At 41.7% G+C, this 16,254-nt stretch overlaps 1 protein-coding gene across 1 annotated transcript in view; it reads left to right on the top strand.

Annotated features, from left to right (window-relative positions):
- The window catches only part of LOC124877947 (neurogenic locus notch homolog protein 1-like), a 53,135-nt gene that overhangs the window by 17,657 nt on the left and 19,224 nt on the right, over positions 1-16,254 (top strand). Inside the window, exons 3-10 of the mRNA XM_047381604.1 lie at positions 5,113-5,375; positions 5,464-5,802; positions 8,533-8,655; positions 8,758-8,991; positions 9,540-9,695; positions 9,988-10,173; positions 11,387-11,500; positions 16,032-16,145. Of these exons, the coding sequence (XP_047237560.1) occupies positions 5,113-5,375; positions 5,464-5,802; positions 8,533-8,655; positions 8,758-8,991; positions 9,540-9,695; positions 9,988-10,173; positions 11,387-11,500; positions 16,032-16,145 (1,529 nt within the window). The remainder of the gene's footprint in view (positions 1-5,112; positions 5,376-5,463; positions 5,803-8,532; positions 8,656-8,757; positions 8,992-9,539; positions 9,696-9,987; positions 10,174-11,386; positions 11,501-16,031; positions 16,146-16,254) is intronic.

Here is a 16,254-nt window from a genome sequence, read left to right on the forward strand (position 1 = left end):
TCTGCCTATGTTCTGTTGCCACTTTGGTCCTTCAGTGCTTAAAATGTGACAGAAGAACCCAGCCCCAACAAGGAACTCGCAACAGTCGTGTAGGTTGTCCCTCTCTTTGAGGCTTTCAGAAACCAGGCAGAGAAAAACATGCACTGTTCAGAGGACTAGATGGAGGAGTGATCGCCTTTCTAGGGCTCGATGCTGCCCATTCTTCCTCTGGGAAGGCAGCGATACAACTGCTCTCAAACAACGTGCCACACAGGCATTCTCTGAGTCACCTTGCACTTCTATCGCAACAGTCAGCGAAGTCTTGCGCCGGCATGGCCCCAGCAGGTGCCCTGGCTCCATCGTGGGCTTTCTGTGACCGATCGAACCCATTGGGCAGTGCAGTCAGTGACTGACCCAGAGATTTTGTTTGCTGTCTCAGAGCCTACCCAACACCGCCTCAAGGTCCCTGAGCCTACTCCCTACTGCCTGAAAGCACCAGCGCCTGCTCCTCGCTGCTCCCGAGTGACAGAGCCTGCGTCACTCTGCCTCAAAGCGCCAGTGCCCCTCTCCTGGCCTTAAGCTGCTGCTGCTGTCTGTTGCTCTTGCTCTTGAGGTTTCCATCGAGGGTGTCTTGGTGAACCTGCCTCATGTTCCTGTCCCTGAGTTCTCTGACATGGGTTTCCAGGTGGACCTGCCTCATGTTCCTGTCCCTGAGTTCTCTGACATGGGTTTCCAGGTGGACCTGACTCATGTTCCTGTCCCAAAGCTTCTTTGTGCTCCAGAGCTCTTCTGTGGGTTCCAGGCTCCAGAGCTCCTTTGTGCTCAGGAGCTCCTCTGTGGGTCCCAGGCTCCAGAGCTCCTTTGTGCTCACGAGCTCCTCTGTGGGTCCCAGGCTCCAGAGCTCCTTTGTGCTCAGGAGCTCCTCCGTGGGTCCCAGGTTCCAGGACTCCTTTGTACTCCAGAGCTCCCCCACATGGTTCCTTGGCAAGGTTCTCCATGGGTTCTCCATGAACCACCGCCACCTCCCTTCCAGCATTGCCACCGCTGGCCTCTGGGTCATCCTCTGGGTCATTCACCCAAACTTTGGGTTTTGTCCCTCCGAGCCCCCTCCTTGACAATACCCACCCTTGAGGGAGGGGTATTGTCATGATCCACACCTGTTTGTGTTTCTGTTAATTACACTTACCTATTTCGTGTAGTTCGTCACATCTCAGCTGTATTCAAGTTCCTTTTTTCTGTCCCTTTGTTGTTGAGCTCTCTGTTGCTGTATCCCTAGTTCCTGTGTTTCCTTTGTAAAGTTTATAATTTTTTTCAGTAAAATCTATCCAGCCACCATGTGACTGCCAATGTCCTGTTGCCAATTTGGTCGTTCAACCTTACCAAATGTGGCACTTTAAGCTATCTGAAAAAGTAGAGGCACATTTTTATATGGATGACCCAAACTTTTCAGCTGTGTCTTTTAAGCAGTATGCATCTAAATCTATGTTTGCAAGGCATGTCAAAAAGAAAAATTATGTTTGCATCAAACTTGTTTTAATTATTTAGCACTAGAAAGTAGAATAAATGCCGAAAGTATACTTTTGGTTTGTTGTTCTCAGATTACTTTCAGCTCCGTAATTGGCTCTTTGGTGACATTTGACTAAAATTTGGCTTCCCCTTTGATCATATTGTTGACATCAATACTGTGATATAAGGTCCCACTTTTCAATATCTACATAATGACAGGGCACCGCTGGCTGCTACTGTTTATGTTGCACAGAGCCTAGCATGTGATGTTTTCTTTTCCTTGTCACAGTCCGAAGGCTGCGTAATCCCCTGAGAGGGGGAACCTGTGTAAACACACAACTGTCCCCTCAGAGGGGCCACAGTCTATGCCCTATACACACAAAGGTGCTGGACACCCTGGGAATGTTTGGGGACGTGGCCCCGCCAGCCCCTCAGGGCTAACAGCCTCGCTGGCTTTAGTCAGGTATTTTAGAGGGACTTTGGGTTTTGATTTTGTGGGAAGGCCGCATGGACAGGATGTTTTCTTCATGATATTGTGTCTGCAAGTGACTAAACTCGCAACAATATTTGGTGCAAGTTGGTGTTTTATAAATAGATTTAAAAAAGTCAGTAGAAATTTGGATTTGAACATTTCTTATTTTATTTAATTTATGAAATAATTCACTCCTCTTTCTTAATTATTGACAGACATTTTTTCATTGTCTGTTTGATGCTGAAGCAAACCCCTCAGAGGAGGAAAGAATAAGAGCACTGAGGTAGTGGTGTAGTGCTTTGAAGTTGCCATAATGTTGGCTTACAGCTCAAACACGGTGGCAAAGCCTTGTCCTCAGGATGAATGAGTGCTGACAAAGGGTCTAAATGAGCACATTTCATCCCTGAGAGATCCTGGATGGTGCTGAGACAGCTGATTCTCTTCTGTGTCAGCTTTCGAAAAAGAAACATTTAGTAGAAGGTCTGAAATACTGCAGATTTTGGATTGATGTTTGATGTTGTGTTTAAAATGACTGACCTACAGTATGCCGGCAGACCTGCGTTGTTGAAATAAGTACTAAACACTTCCAATGTCACAACTATAGTGGCTGTAAGGCAGGTCTAAGATGGCAGAAAACCGCTGATAACATTGGGCTTTTTGTATCTACTAAAATGTAATTGTGTTCCAGTGTTTCTTATCAAATAGCGAAAACAGTTTAAAATCATGCAAGTGAAAGTCTGATTTCTGCATTGTTTGTATCAACTAGAAGCATTTGCATATAATTATAAGAGCTAAACTGAATGACAATAAGATGCGTGCAACTGTGCAAAGTTGCACGCATCTATTATCCTGCTATGTGTGTGTGGTGCTGCTCACTCCATCTTAAGGTGTGTGGCCTTTTTATTGAGCCGTGTGCATCCTCTGGGGATGAGCCCTCGGCTCCCCTTATTGTCATTGTAAATGTGTGAATGCGTTTCTGTGATCTGAGGCTCCTCTCTCTGTGGCCATTTGTTCGCTGGGGTCCGAGCGACGTTTATGACTCAGACACAACCTGTGAGAAACATCACAGGAGTTTGTTTTCCCCTCCTCTCCCTGTTTTACAGCCTCTTGCACATTGTTCATTGGGGGCGACAGTAGAAAGACGGATGTGCTTTTTAAAGCATAGTTTCTCATGGAAGTGTTGCTGTGAGGTAAAACGGCAAAGCAGGATCTTTTTCTCTCCAGTAGCTGATTTATAAGCACAGTTGCTCACCAAGGAGGGATCTTTGCTTATTTGAGGCGTCTTGATAGGATCAAGTCTTTTTTATGCTAATTGAATGATTAAAACAATTAAAGGAATGTTAGATATTTGCTGACCTAGACAAGTTGAGGAATCAAGGTTTTTGTATTGTGATTTTTTTCCCTTCATGGGTTGATAGTTTGTCTACATTTCAGTAACTTCCTGCCTCTTATCAGACTGAGTAAATTTATCCTACAAACCTTTATAATTCAGTTTGGAAAAGTCATTTGATAGAAAGATATTGTAATACAAAAGCTGTTTATTAATGTGCAGCGATCAGGCTTTTATGAGGCTGATACCGATTTGAATTTAGTTCTGATTTTGACTCCTTTGATTGTCTGCTAAAATGCAAGATTTGTCACATTTGTAGTAATACATGTACAACACAGTCACATTTTTCCTGATCCACCTTTTTATGTAGGCTCTGCAAAATGTGAATCAATGTTATTTGCTAAGGTAGGTGAATATATTATATTATATATTGTATTATTGAAATACAAAGATATGTAGAAAAAAAATGAAATGGAACAAAAAAATGTGAGCCATCTGATTTTACATGACATCAGAAAAATTACTGAATTCTAATTTACAGATTTATAAAGTCTACCCATTTATACAGAATATGGTTTGGTCCAAATGCAGTTGGTTCCAGTCAATTTCAGTCATATAGTCAGATTCAGTTACATCATACCTGAATGAATTCAGTTATAAAACAATATACTCAAATTCAGTTGATCATAAAATGCAAATCAATAAAAAACGTGTTAATCTAAAAAGAAGATTATTCTGATTCTTCGACTACCTGTCCATGGTTTGCCCGACATCTGACCCAATGACCACTGGACATAGGTACCAGCCCACCCACAACAATGCAAGGACAGGTGGGTACAGACAATGGATGGAGGGACTGATGAACAATTGTTTGGCTTTGCAGGAACGATGGTGAATTGCCAACTAAACCTAAAACAAAGTGCATCAAAGAACTTTGCGGGTAACGGTGGCTCAGATGGAAAGGGTTCGTCCTGTAATCGGTGGGTTGCGGGTCTGGTCTCAGTCGTTGTGTCCTTGGGCAAGACTCTTCACCCATCATGCCTACTGTTGGTGGTCAGAGGGCCAGGTGAAGGCAAATGTTTGGCAATGTAGCTTACCACTGTCAGTGTGTGAATGTGTGTATAAATGGGTGGATGACCGATTGTAGTGTAAAGCACTTTGGAGTTCTTGAACTTAACAAAGTGCTATACCAGTGCAGGCTGCACCTGCCATTTACAAAGAACTGTTGCCTCTTTTTTATCTTAGATGCATTTCTGAATAGATAAAACAGACTCACTTCTTGCCCTCCTTACTCTTTAGAAGCTGGAGGAGTGATGGAGTGTGGGAATAGGTATTTAAAGAAAGAATACTTTGGGTTGCATAGTATAACAGTATGGGTTGTATGTTGATTTTGCTAAATTCGTAAAAATGTTTATGTACATTTATTCGTGATATCACAGCGGAAGCAGTTACCAGAGAGCCTTGTTTTCCTCCCTTAGATTGCAGCACACTTTCAGCACGCTCCCCCTCATTATATGAGATCCAAAAAAACTACCTTTATGCTATGTGACACATAGCGCATGTCCTGCTTTGTAAAATGTTTTACTTTTTGTTTTGTTGCTGTTGTGTTCATATATCTGGTAAAATTTACTCCTGTTGTTCTCTTGAAGCTGTTTTATCTTGCATTGCATTTTCTGCATCTAAAATTCTGTCAGACACTTCTAATGATGTTATGTCCCTTAGCATTACCACGTTTTTGAATGGTTGACTTTTTGGTAAAGGTTTTGAGGAGGTATAACTGAGCTGTGATCAGTACTTATAAGGCCACACACACTGCTGTGTCCAGATGCCGAGATGGATACCTAGGGAGCAGGTGCCAGTTTCATGACCCCTGCAACAACATGCCATGCATGAACGGAGGCACATGTCGAGCCGTCTCCAAGGGAAACACGGTGGACTTCAACTGCACCTGCAGAGTGGGCTACATTGATCGCCGCTGCATGACGCCCATCAATATTGCCTGCCTCAGCTCGCCGTGTCGCAACGGAGGCACCTGTGAGCCGGATGGTCTACAAAGGTATAGGTGCCGCTGCCCACCTGGATGGACAGGTATGAGACATGAGCTCTGTTGTGGTTTGAAGTTGTAAGATGCAGATTCTGCACAGCGAAGACTGTATATAAATCTTTTTGCCCTCAGGTAAAGACTGTGCAACAGCCGACCCGTGTGCTTCCAATCCATGTGCTAACGGCGGGCAGTGCTCTTCTGTTGATTCCACCTTCATCTGCGCATGCACCCCATTCTTTTTCGGACAAACCTGCAAACAGGACGTCAACGAGTGCGATGCCAACCCACCACGCTGCAAAAACGGCGGGCTGTGCATCAACGAGGTCGGTGGCTACAGATGCCAGTGTCTTCCAGAGTACACGGGGAAGCACTGCGAGAGTCGTTACCTTCCGTGCAACCCGTCGCCCTGCCTGAATGGAGGCACCTGCATCCAGAAGGGAGAGACCAGCTACGAATGTTCCTGTGTGCCAGGTAACCAGAGACATAGAATTTAAAATGTGCTGATTTTGTTGTCCACTCAAATCTAGTTCTATATCAACGTTTAAAAAACACAGATCAAATATGTTAATTGGTGAAACTAAAAAATATTCATTGAGGATCGATCAAAGTGAAAAGGTAATTTGCAAACTGGCATGTGTGGCTTGTTTCGGGGCTTAATTTCCTAACACAACTAGAAGTGACTAAACTGATCAGGACTCCTTGTTGCCGGTCAGGCAGCGATGTCATCTAAGGCTTGGTTTTTCCGGCTTATGTTGTGTCCTCCGTGTGCACACACACTTGTTTATTTCTGCTTTCGTGTGTGAACCAAGCCAAGCAGGAAGGCACCGGGACCTTATCATGAGGAAATGGCCAAAGGACAACATCCGTTTCACATGGTGGAATGAAGGGAAGCTCAGTCCTGCTCAGTTGTGCACAACACCACGTCACCATCAAGCTTTTTCTTCCTAGTCAGTTCAGACACTGATCCACAATTTTTGGCAACTCTTTATTCCAACTCAAAAGTCACTCCATTCAATTTTATTTAATTCATGGGTCATCAAACCTCAGGTTTTATCATGAGTTTGAGCTGTTATGGTTTAAACTGGGGAAATGAAATTGAATTACATTTAGTTTCATACAATAATTTAATATGCCTCAGAAAATGAAGGAAACAACCTCAGTCAGATGTAAACTGTAAAACCTCCTTGTTTTTTGTCACCTGTAGATGGAAATGCACATCGGTCTGTGTGCTGAGGAGCATAAAATGCATGTGAACCATCTAAGGGGCACTTTTATTCTCACTGAAAAAGAAAACTCTGTTGGATCAGCATATTAAATTCCAAACAATTCAGGTGTGATGATTCATAAGGTGGACAAGGTAGACAATCACACATGTCCATAAATAGCTGCGTAAAGTTGTGCGTCATTATGGAATGATTGCATCTTTGGCACAGCTGGAGGAAATCCCTGATGAAAGAAGTCGGAGGGAATGATTTTTTTCAGAAGTTGTACCAATCGCATATGATGATGCATGTCTTATTAGCCGGTTTAGATTACCCAGGGCAATTATTTTGGAGCTTTGCACGGAACTGGCCCCTGCGTTACAGAGGGAGACCAGGAAGAACCATGTGTTACTGGTGCCAGTTTAAGTTCTCACTACGCTGCAGTCTTTTCAACCGGAGCTGTTTAGAGGGAGCTGACTGACAGGTTGGGTATTTAACAATCATCCCTGAGGCGGGCCATGCCAGTCTTATAGGACAGCCTCATCCCTATGTTGCTCAGATATATAAGGTTCCCCTAAACTGTGGCTCTCATTTTCAGCGTAGAGCCAATTTCTGAGTGTAATCAGAGTTATGGACTGCACTTATATTGCTATAAGGACCCCATCTGTAAGTGGATATACTTTTGTGAATCGAAAGTATTTTCATTCAAAATATGTGGAACCTATTTGTGAGGCACAAATGTTTCTCACAAATGCAATGGCCTCCTCAACTTATGATTCCTTCATACTATAAAAGTAATTATAATTAATCTAATAATAATAGTTGTGTTGGGAACTAATCTCTGTGCACGATAGCTGGCTTCTAGGTGATTTTCTATTTTTTATGTGACATCCTGAATGGTTGTAAATATTTAAAGTACTTCACATAGTGTGTGTGGTGATGGTCTTCCTAATTGAAATATGGGAGGCATATTCATGTCATTATGATGATCAGCATTGAGCTTTGATTGAGCTTAGTGTTGCAGCTAGACAGTGCCATTTGGGTTAGATACACACATTGTAGAACTAAACAGGCACAAGCTGACAAACATTTGATTTTCAGTCACTTTGAGTCGCTGATGTCATTCAAGAACTTGTTGGTTTTCTGTACTACAAATAGTCTCTCTTAGTGTTTTTCCACCGAAAGGAACCTGTTTGGACTGTTACAGCACCGTTGCCATGGTTTTTTGGACATGTGGTGGGTGCCTTCTGGCTATTAATCCTACTTTGCAAGTATTTATGGGTGGAGACCAGCATGCAGCTGCGCAGAATTCATCACAAAGTTCATCACATGCTTATGCATGGATTCATACATCTGAATGTTTTTGTGTGTTGCAAGTTTCAGAATTTCTCCCTACTGCAAACTTTTAGTATGATAGCTGTTTTGTACATGAGACCCCTGGTGCTTTAAGACTAAATGTATCAGTTATAACATAAAGGAAAATTAGCTTTAGTAATTTATTGCTGTTTTTAAATTCAGGGTAAAACTAAGGTGACAAAACTTAAACCTAAGTAATATTTTAGCAGTTAATAAAAATTGTTTTAGGTCTTCATCCTAGAGGTTTGGGCAAATAACCAAATTATTTCTACTGCAATATGACTTTCCACAAATAAAAAACTGCAAGGAAGTGGCAGTTATGCATTGTATTGGTTTTACTTTGCAGGTTATATAACCCAACATACCACTTTGTAGGCCCAGTGGTTGCTTCTTGTGCAACTGTAAAGCAGAGGGGATGTTATTATATGGCACGCTTCCCACAGACCTCAGAAGGGCACAGCTGCCTTCTTTCTAGGGAAGGAAAAGACAGTTGACCACATTTAACTGAACAAAGGTGTAACTGCTGTTATTGTTTCAGACCAGGACAAATGAGAAACAGAATTTGTGAGGTTTGCAGTGCTTAAAATGGCACCATAATGTAAATAAGTTAAAGTTTGTTGTTTTTTTGTCTTGTTCTTTTCAGGATTTTCAGGAAAAAACTGCAACCATAACATTGACGACTGTCCGGGTCACGAATGCCAGAATGGCGGCACATGTGTGGATGGAGTCAACACCTACAACTGCCAGTGTAAACCAGAATTTACAGGTCCGTACAACTATATTTTTTGCATTCAAAGTCAAATTACTTGTGCTGTACAGATAAAATGTAGTTCCAAGAAAGAAACATCTCCAGCTCGTTTCTCCACAGGTCAGTTGTGCCTGGACGATGTTGATGAGTGCCAGCTTATGCCCAATGCATGCCTGAACGGCGGCACGTGCCACAACATATACGGCAGCTACCAGTGCGTGTGTGTGAATGGCTGGACCGGGGACGACTGCAGCGAGAATATCAACGACTGCGCCAGTGCTGCCTGCTACCCGGGATCCACCTGCCACGACCGTGTGGCTTCTTTCTTCTGCGAATGTCCTCATGGCCGAACAGGTGTGTTGGTTTGTTTTATGGGTATTCTCTGCAGTCTACAAGTTATTGTGTGAGGTTTAGTGAACAAGAAATGATAAGCAATTTTAAAAAATGAGTGCTTATTTCTTGACGTTTTTGCATTGCTCCTGCTGTGTTGTTTTATGTTTTTACTGTTATTTTCTGTGAGCCACACAACATACAGTTGTGATGATTAGCACACATTAAACGTAAGTGCTCATATGGGCCGCCTAGCCACAGCCCAAATAAACCAAGGAGGAAGAAATCAGAGTATTTCCTCCTGAACCCTAAACTAATCCTAAAGCCAAAACCGACAAAAAACCAAAACAACAGGTAACTCACATGGTAACAGTTGTTATAGGGATATGTTACACACTGCTCATCTGTAAATGTAATGACACGTGGGAAGCATAACACAGAAATGTGTTGTTTTCGTTGGCATCGGGATACTCTCACTGGAGACTCCAGGGTTCCAATTAGATGACTAATGTTCATCTGTAAAGTGAAAATAATAGAAGTCATTAATGCCGTCCTCTTTAACTGTGCTGCAGGTCTGCTGTGCCAGCTGAAGGACGCATGCATCAGTAACCCGTGTAAAAAGGACTCCAACTGCGACACCAACCCTGTCAACGGAAATCATATCTGTACCTGCCCTTCGGGATATGTTGGTGCTTCCTGTGATAAGGATGTAGATGAATGCTCGCTGGGTAAAAAATCACTCTGCCTAAACTCCAAAAACATTTATCTTCCAGTGACAAAACCTGAGTTACTAACAACATACAAGCTCACGGTCTCCTGTTATTATAGGTATAATGGTACCCCTAATTGCAGCAAATAACATCCTCAGTGCTGCAATCACACAAATGATTTGAGCTTTTTTTTACATTAAACCACTAAAATGATCTAATCTCAAAGACATTTTACTGGCTTTACAATGAAAGAGCTGCCTGTTAGCAATCACCTGAACGAAGTGAAATTAAAGCATCAATGTTTTTGCAGGTTCCAACCCGTGTGAGCATGCTGGGAAGTGCGAAAACACCAAGGGCTCGTTCCAGTGTAAGTGCCAGCGGGGGTACATGGGGACGCGCTGCGAGATGGACATCAACGAGTGCAAGTCGAACCCGTGTAAGAACGAGGCCACCTGCCTGGACCAGATAGGAGACTTCCAATGCATCTGTATGGCAGGTGAGAAGCTAGATCAGGAAAGGTTTACATATAGAAAACTGATAGATACACAGATTTGCTTTTCCAAGGTTTACCAGAATTATGTCTGCTTTCTTTAAAGTGCAAAGAAAATAGTTTTTTTTTTATTTTGTGTCTAAAACTGTAAGATTCTTTATTTACCAGGACAATTAATGAAATGAACTGTGTTGAAGCACACATGAAATATGTGTATTAGTGATGAATAGAAGGACTAATAAAGCTCTGAATTAAAATTAACCTTTGTATTTTGACATGAAATACACTGCTGCTGTTGCATAATAAACATCAAATTTTATCGTTTTTTTATTTCTCTTTGAAAGAGTCCGAAGTTTGTACATTCAAATGAAAACACTCACTGAGACTCTTACTGTTGGTGTTTTGTCACCTAGGAACATGTGCTACAGTGTTAAATTTTATAAGATGCTGAGAAATACTTTGTTATTGGCTTGTATTGCTAATTGTAGTCAACCTGGCCAGTAAAGAATTTAGCAAATTTTAACTGGTTTTATACCTTGCAACTGGAAAACAGTTTAATTGGATGCAACATCATTCTGAGGCCCAACATCTGAGGTTAACTCACCGTAGCACTCCAGTAAAACTACAGTGAAGTTCATCTGGTGCCAACAGGTTTAATCACAGATGTTCCAACCCTTTTAAAAGTAAAATAGAAACATTTCTCCTTTTTTCCCTGGATTTTGAAGTAAAAAACTGATCTGAACAAAGATTGAATGAGACTGCGGTGTAGCAGTAAGTGGCTTTAATGTAATATGACAAGCAGTTAAAAAAGACTACATAAAATTACCTGATTGCCACTCATATGTCTTCATAGTTAATTGGTTTAATATGATTGGTTACCAGTGTGAATAGATCAGTTCTTGGTGATCACCTGACAGACATTCACGTGATTTTATAACAAACGTTTTGGTGGTTTTTGTGTAATACATATTAAACATCTTTCAATAACAAGGACCTTGTTAGCTCCGTATATTAACCCTGTAACTTGGATTATGTACAGCTACAGCTATTTTAAGCTTTTGTATAAGCTAATTATAGTTCTATTTCTATTTCTATTGGCATTTTCATATTAAATACCTATTTAGGTGGAATACTGCTGCATTTTAGAATTTGCTCCTCACTTTGTATCTCTTTCTATCCAATCTGTCTCCCTTCCGGTCCTCACTCGCTAATTGGCCAGGCTACGAGGGCGAGTTCTGCGAGATCGATACGAACGAGTGCGCCAGCAGCCCCTGCCTGAACAACGGCAAGTGCATCGACAAGATCAACGACTTCGTCTGCCAGTGCCCCACAGGTGAGGCTGCCGTACCGCCGCAGAGGGGGAGGAGGGAGGAGATGGGAGAAAGAAGGGCACAGGGTCAGGGGGCACAGGGGTTGATCTCTCTCTCTCTTCGTGTCTCTTCCCTGCTTCCTCTCTTCTGCCCTCAAACACAAACACACACAAACACCTTTCCGGACGGGCACTAATCCCAGCCCTGAGGCAGGCTTACGCAGGCCCGGGCAGCCAAGCAAAACGATGCAGTTGAGGAGGAGAGGTTAAAAAAATCTATAGAGAGAAGCTGGAGGAAGTGTGAAGTTTTTTAAGAAGTTTCTTATTCCTGTCGTCAAGTCTAATGATTGAGCAGAAACTTTGATTGTGATTAGGAATAAAAGAGAACTTAGACCAGGGCTCTCTGGATTTGGTGATGATTAAGATAGCCGGTTTGGTCTCTTCTAAAGACCCTTGATGTGTTATTGCAGCCTTTTTCATAGAATAGCCAATTGAGATACACTATTTGGAGAAAAAACTTTCACAAATGAAAGAATGCAGCAAGTTCATGCAAGCAAAAAAAGAGAAAAAAGGAAGGTGTTTCTGCTTTCAATTCTTTCATTGGGATCGCCAAGGTTGAAGTGATTTTTTTTTTTTTTGGGAGGAGGAAAATAGCAAAATTTGGAAGATCAAAGGCAAGAGGCAAGATTCCTGCTAGTGGGAGAAAAAAAAGAGGAACGACAAAAAAAAAACATCCCAACAAGAAAGCTTTTCATTTAAAAGAAAAGAGCCAAATAAAGAGCTTAACTCCTAAAAAAAACTGTGTTCACTGAGTGAGGGTTATGCAAGGAAGCAGTTCAAACTGGTGGTGGGGAAAGTGTTTTTCTGTGTGGGGGGGGAGCATGTGTTGGGATGCACAGGCTGTTATGCTGAAGTAGAAAGGGTACCACAAGGGGGAAGGATTTTAACCGCCCTGCTTGAGATGTAAATTTGTCCCTGTTGCGAGGCCCAAGGCGAGGTCCCCTTTTCATTCCTGTACATGAAATAGCCATGGAAACCCCGCTGAGAGCCTTTGAAATGCTTCTGGATAAATCCCTCTGGAGTGCTTGTGTGTTTCTGTGCACGCCTGCACCACTCTTTGTGTGTGCGTGCATGTGTATGCATCTGTGGAATAAAATCCTGCACAGAATTGTTGGTTTTTGAAGCCTTCATCTTTTTAGACGTAGTAGATCAAAATTATCCGCACTGTTGCTAAACTGCTAAACATTTGATGCTCATTTTGGCACATTTCCACCTATTTCACTGATATTGTGAGACTGAAAGCTAGAAGAAAAAATATCTCAACATAAACTCTTTTGAGTAATTACTAATATTAGCTTTTATTTATCACATATTTCCTGTGTTCAAAGTGTACTTCTATGAAATTAGCGATGCACTAAATAGTCGATGTGAAATTGGCCAATGTTCCAACTGGTGATCAGTCAGACCTCAAAGAATATCAGAAACTGGGATCAACCAGGATTACCCCTGGCACAAAATTATTAGGTCACGCCAATAAATCAATGAATTCTGGTGTTCCAATCACTTCCATGGCTGTAGGTGTATAAAATTTGGTGTGGAGAAACTTGACTGGCCTGCATAGAGTCCTGACCTCAACCTTCTTGAATACCTTTAGGATGATCTAGAGTCCTCACAGAAAACTTCCAGGAAGGTCTTTCTGCACCAGTTGTCCAATAACAACTGTCCGATGGGAAAAGATGTAGTAGGAAGGCAGGCCTGGGTGATGACGTCACAACAGGTAACTGTGAAGGAGAGTTTGGGAGTAGCTTTTATTGTCTCCCCGCTGGTTGACAGTCTATCAGAGCTGAATCTGAAATCCAGAAGGTAATACGAGAGACAGGCAGGGGTTAGGGAATCAGAGATCTGCTTATTTGTCCAAGGCCTAGGCAAAACTTAGAGGTCCAGGCACAGAAACCAGGTCAAGGTCCAGAGATCAGAAGCTTGGCAGCAGTCAGACAAGGGCTGAGCAAGGCAGGATAGGCCAGGGCACAGAAACAAAGTCGAAATTGGGAGATCAGGCATAAACAAGATGAAAATGCTGGACATCTACTAGCAGGAGCTTTCGATACATAAGCTATATTTTTTTTTATATAATCCCATTTTCCTAATCTAATATAAAATCTAATATCTAATAAATGCTTTATTTATTTTTTTATGTTATGTTATTTTATGTTAATATTTAGTTCATCCTTAATGTCTCCACATCATGTTTCCTTAATTCTTGTTTTAATTTTTCTCTACTCACTCTATATTTTTCACACTGAATTATTATATTTTCTACTGTTTTGAATTTGTTTTGAAACAAATGACGACCTTTAGTCTCCTTCTCCCAAAGCTGCCGCCTTTCAGATTTTACTTGGTTCTTAATAATAGATTTTATATCAGATTTACTAAATGCAATTTCCATTATTGTATATTGTCTAAGAGACTGTTTAGCTAGATAATCCCCTTTAATATCTTTATGTGCAGGTATCCACCTAAGCCTAACTATTTTTTGAGACTGTGTAAGTCTAATTACTGTTTCCTAAATTTCATACACCAACTCGGGACAACTTTTGGATGAGAAAGCTAAGATCTGGCAAGGTGTTTGTGGCTGGAGGGAGCTTAAATAGAGCAGCACACAGGTGACAGGCAGCAGAGCAATAAGCAGGCACAGGTGTGCTCAATCAACTGATTACTGCTTGACAAGTGAGCACACATAGAAACAAATAGACTGAAACATTACAAACACATACATTTGGCAATGTAGTGTAGCTGTCATTCAATGGAACAGAAGGAAATTTTGCCTGTTATAATTAACGTTCCTGTATTGCCCTGCTTCTGATTCTGTAGCATGTTTGATTCGATCTCCAGCTAAGCCAGGGTGCAAATTACCAGTCATGGTTTTGGGCTGTGGGAGAAAGCCGGAGCACCGAGAACGAACCTACACATGCACGGAGAAAACATTATTATAATCAGTGGTGGACACGGCTAACCAAAAAGTTAGCTTCGCTAACCCATATTCCGCTGACTAAAATATTAGCTTCGCTAATGCTAAACAAATAAAAAAAAATTTGCGAAAGCTGACGCTAACTGCTTTGATAACTTGAAGAATAACTGAACTGAACTGAATAAATGCAACTCAAAACTGCCTTCCGCTAGCTGCTGTTGCATCGCTCAATGACGTCTTGTCATGTGCACACGTAGTAAGACAATAATGGGCTTGAGGGACTCTTTGAAACATGCCCACAACAGAAAGGTATAAACTTGGGAATTTTGTTTGCAGACTTAAAGTTGGCAAAACCCAACTAAGCGGAAAATAAGCAGTCTGCTAACAGTTTCCACAGTTAGAAAAAGTACTAATCTGCTAAACAAAAAAATAATTCCACCATTAGCTGTTAGAAGATTACTGGAACTGAGGTCACCACTGATTTTAACATATACTTTACAAAAGGGAGAGAATATTTTAAAATAAATCTGCCCTGACACTTTAAGGGAACCAGAACCACCATACTGTTTGCCTAAGTTTACAGACATGAACCGCAAAAAACAAAGCAAAAAAAAAGAAACATCTTTTAGCACAATGGCAGAATAAATGTTTTCAGATTTATTATAATCAGTAAGCAGAAACTTCATGATCCTTTATTTCAGAAAATATACCTGCTTTTCTAATGTTACCAACGTATCCACTGCACTGCATGAAGGTTTGCTGTCTTTATTGTATCTACATTTTCTTGTGCATTTATTTGTCTGCTTGCAGCTTGCTAAAAAAACAACAAAAAAAGACTCCACAGGGAGTAATCAGCTTGCTGTCCACCACACAAATACTTCCTCTGCGGATTATCGTACTGCACCTGTGGGTTTCTGTGATCATGTGGTTCAGAGAGGGGACCTGAGCCCGATATCTCTTTATCAGACAACATCATCAGACTGTGACTGAGAGGACAATATCTGAGATGACAATAGCTCCAGGAAAAAGGAGGAAGCCTGCTGCTAGATTCTGAATGAACAAGGGGTTTGAAAAGTTTGGTGTCAGAGGCCAACCTGGCTCTTTTCGGAGGCAGGGTGGAGTGGAGGGAGTGGCAGGGAGGGGGTGAGACTAAGACAGGAGAATGCACATTGTGATTGAAAAGTTTTGGGGGACAAAGAAGGCAACGCGCTCAGTTTGTCGCTGTGTTGAGCAGACAGGCTCTCTTTGTCTCTCAGACTTTAGTCAGGAGGCCTCACAACTTTCATTCTTCTCTCATTCTTTCCCTCCCTCCCCCACTTTTAACCGAACTTGTGCCCCTACTCTTTCCTCTCCCTGTTTTCAGTTTTGGTAAAAAGAAGAGAAAAGGATAAGGGAGTGCTTGTAGTGTTGCACAGTTGCTTATTAATATGCAGAGTTTGTAATGTATTGAGTGCTCTTTAGGATGGATCCAGGACTATTTGTAGATTTGGTTTTCAAAATACTAAGAACAAATTAGTCATGTTTACATACACACACACACACACTTCTTCACGAACACAATAACAGCCTCTTGTTTTTTGTTTCCAGGCTTTACTGGGAATCTTTGCCAGATAGACATAGATGAGTGTGCCAGCACACCGTGCAAAAATGGCGCCAAGTGCACAGACGGGCCCAACAAGTACACTTGCGAGTGCACAGAAGGTAAGCAGGCTTTAGCTAAAACTGACATTAGAAAGTTAAAAAGAGCCTAAAATACAACTACAGCAAGTTGATGTAGTTAAATCACTGGTTCAAAAGACAACACTTGTTT

The sequence above is a fragment of the Girardinichthys multiradiatus genome, chromosome 12, assembly GCF_021462225.1.
Source record: "Girardinichthys multiradiatus isolate DD_20200921_A chromosome 12, DD_fGirMul_XY1, whole genome shotgun sequence".
NCBI classification, from domain to species: Eukaryota; Metazoa; Chordata; class Actinopteri; order Cyprinodontiformes; family Goodeidae; genus Girardinichthys; species Girardinichthys multiradiatus.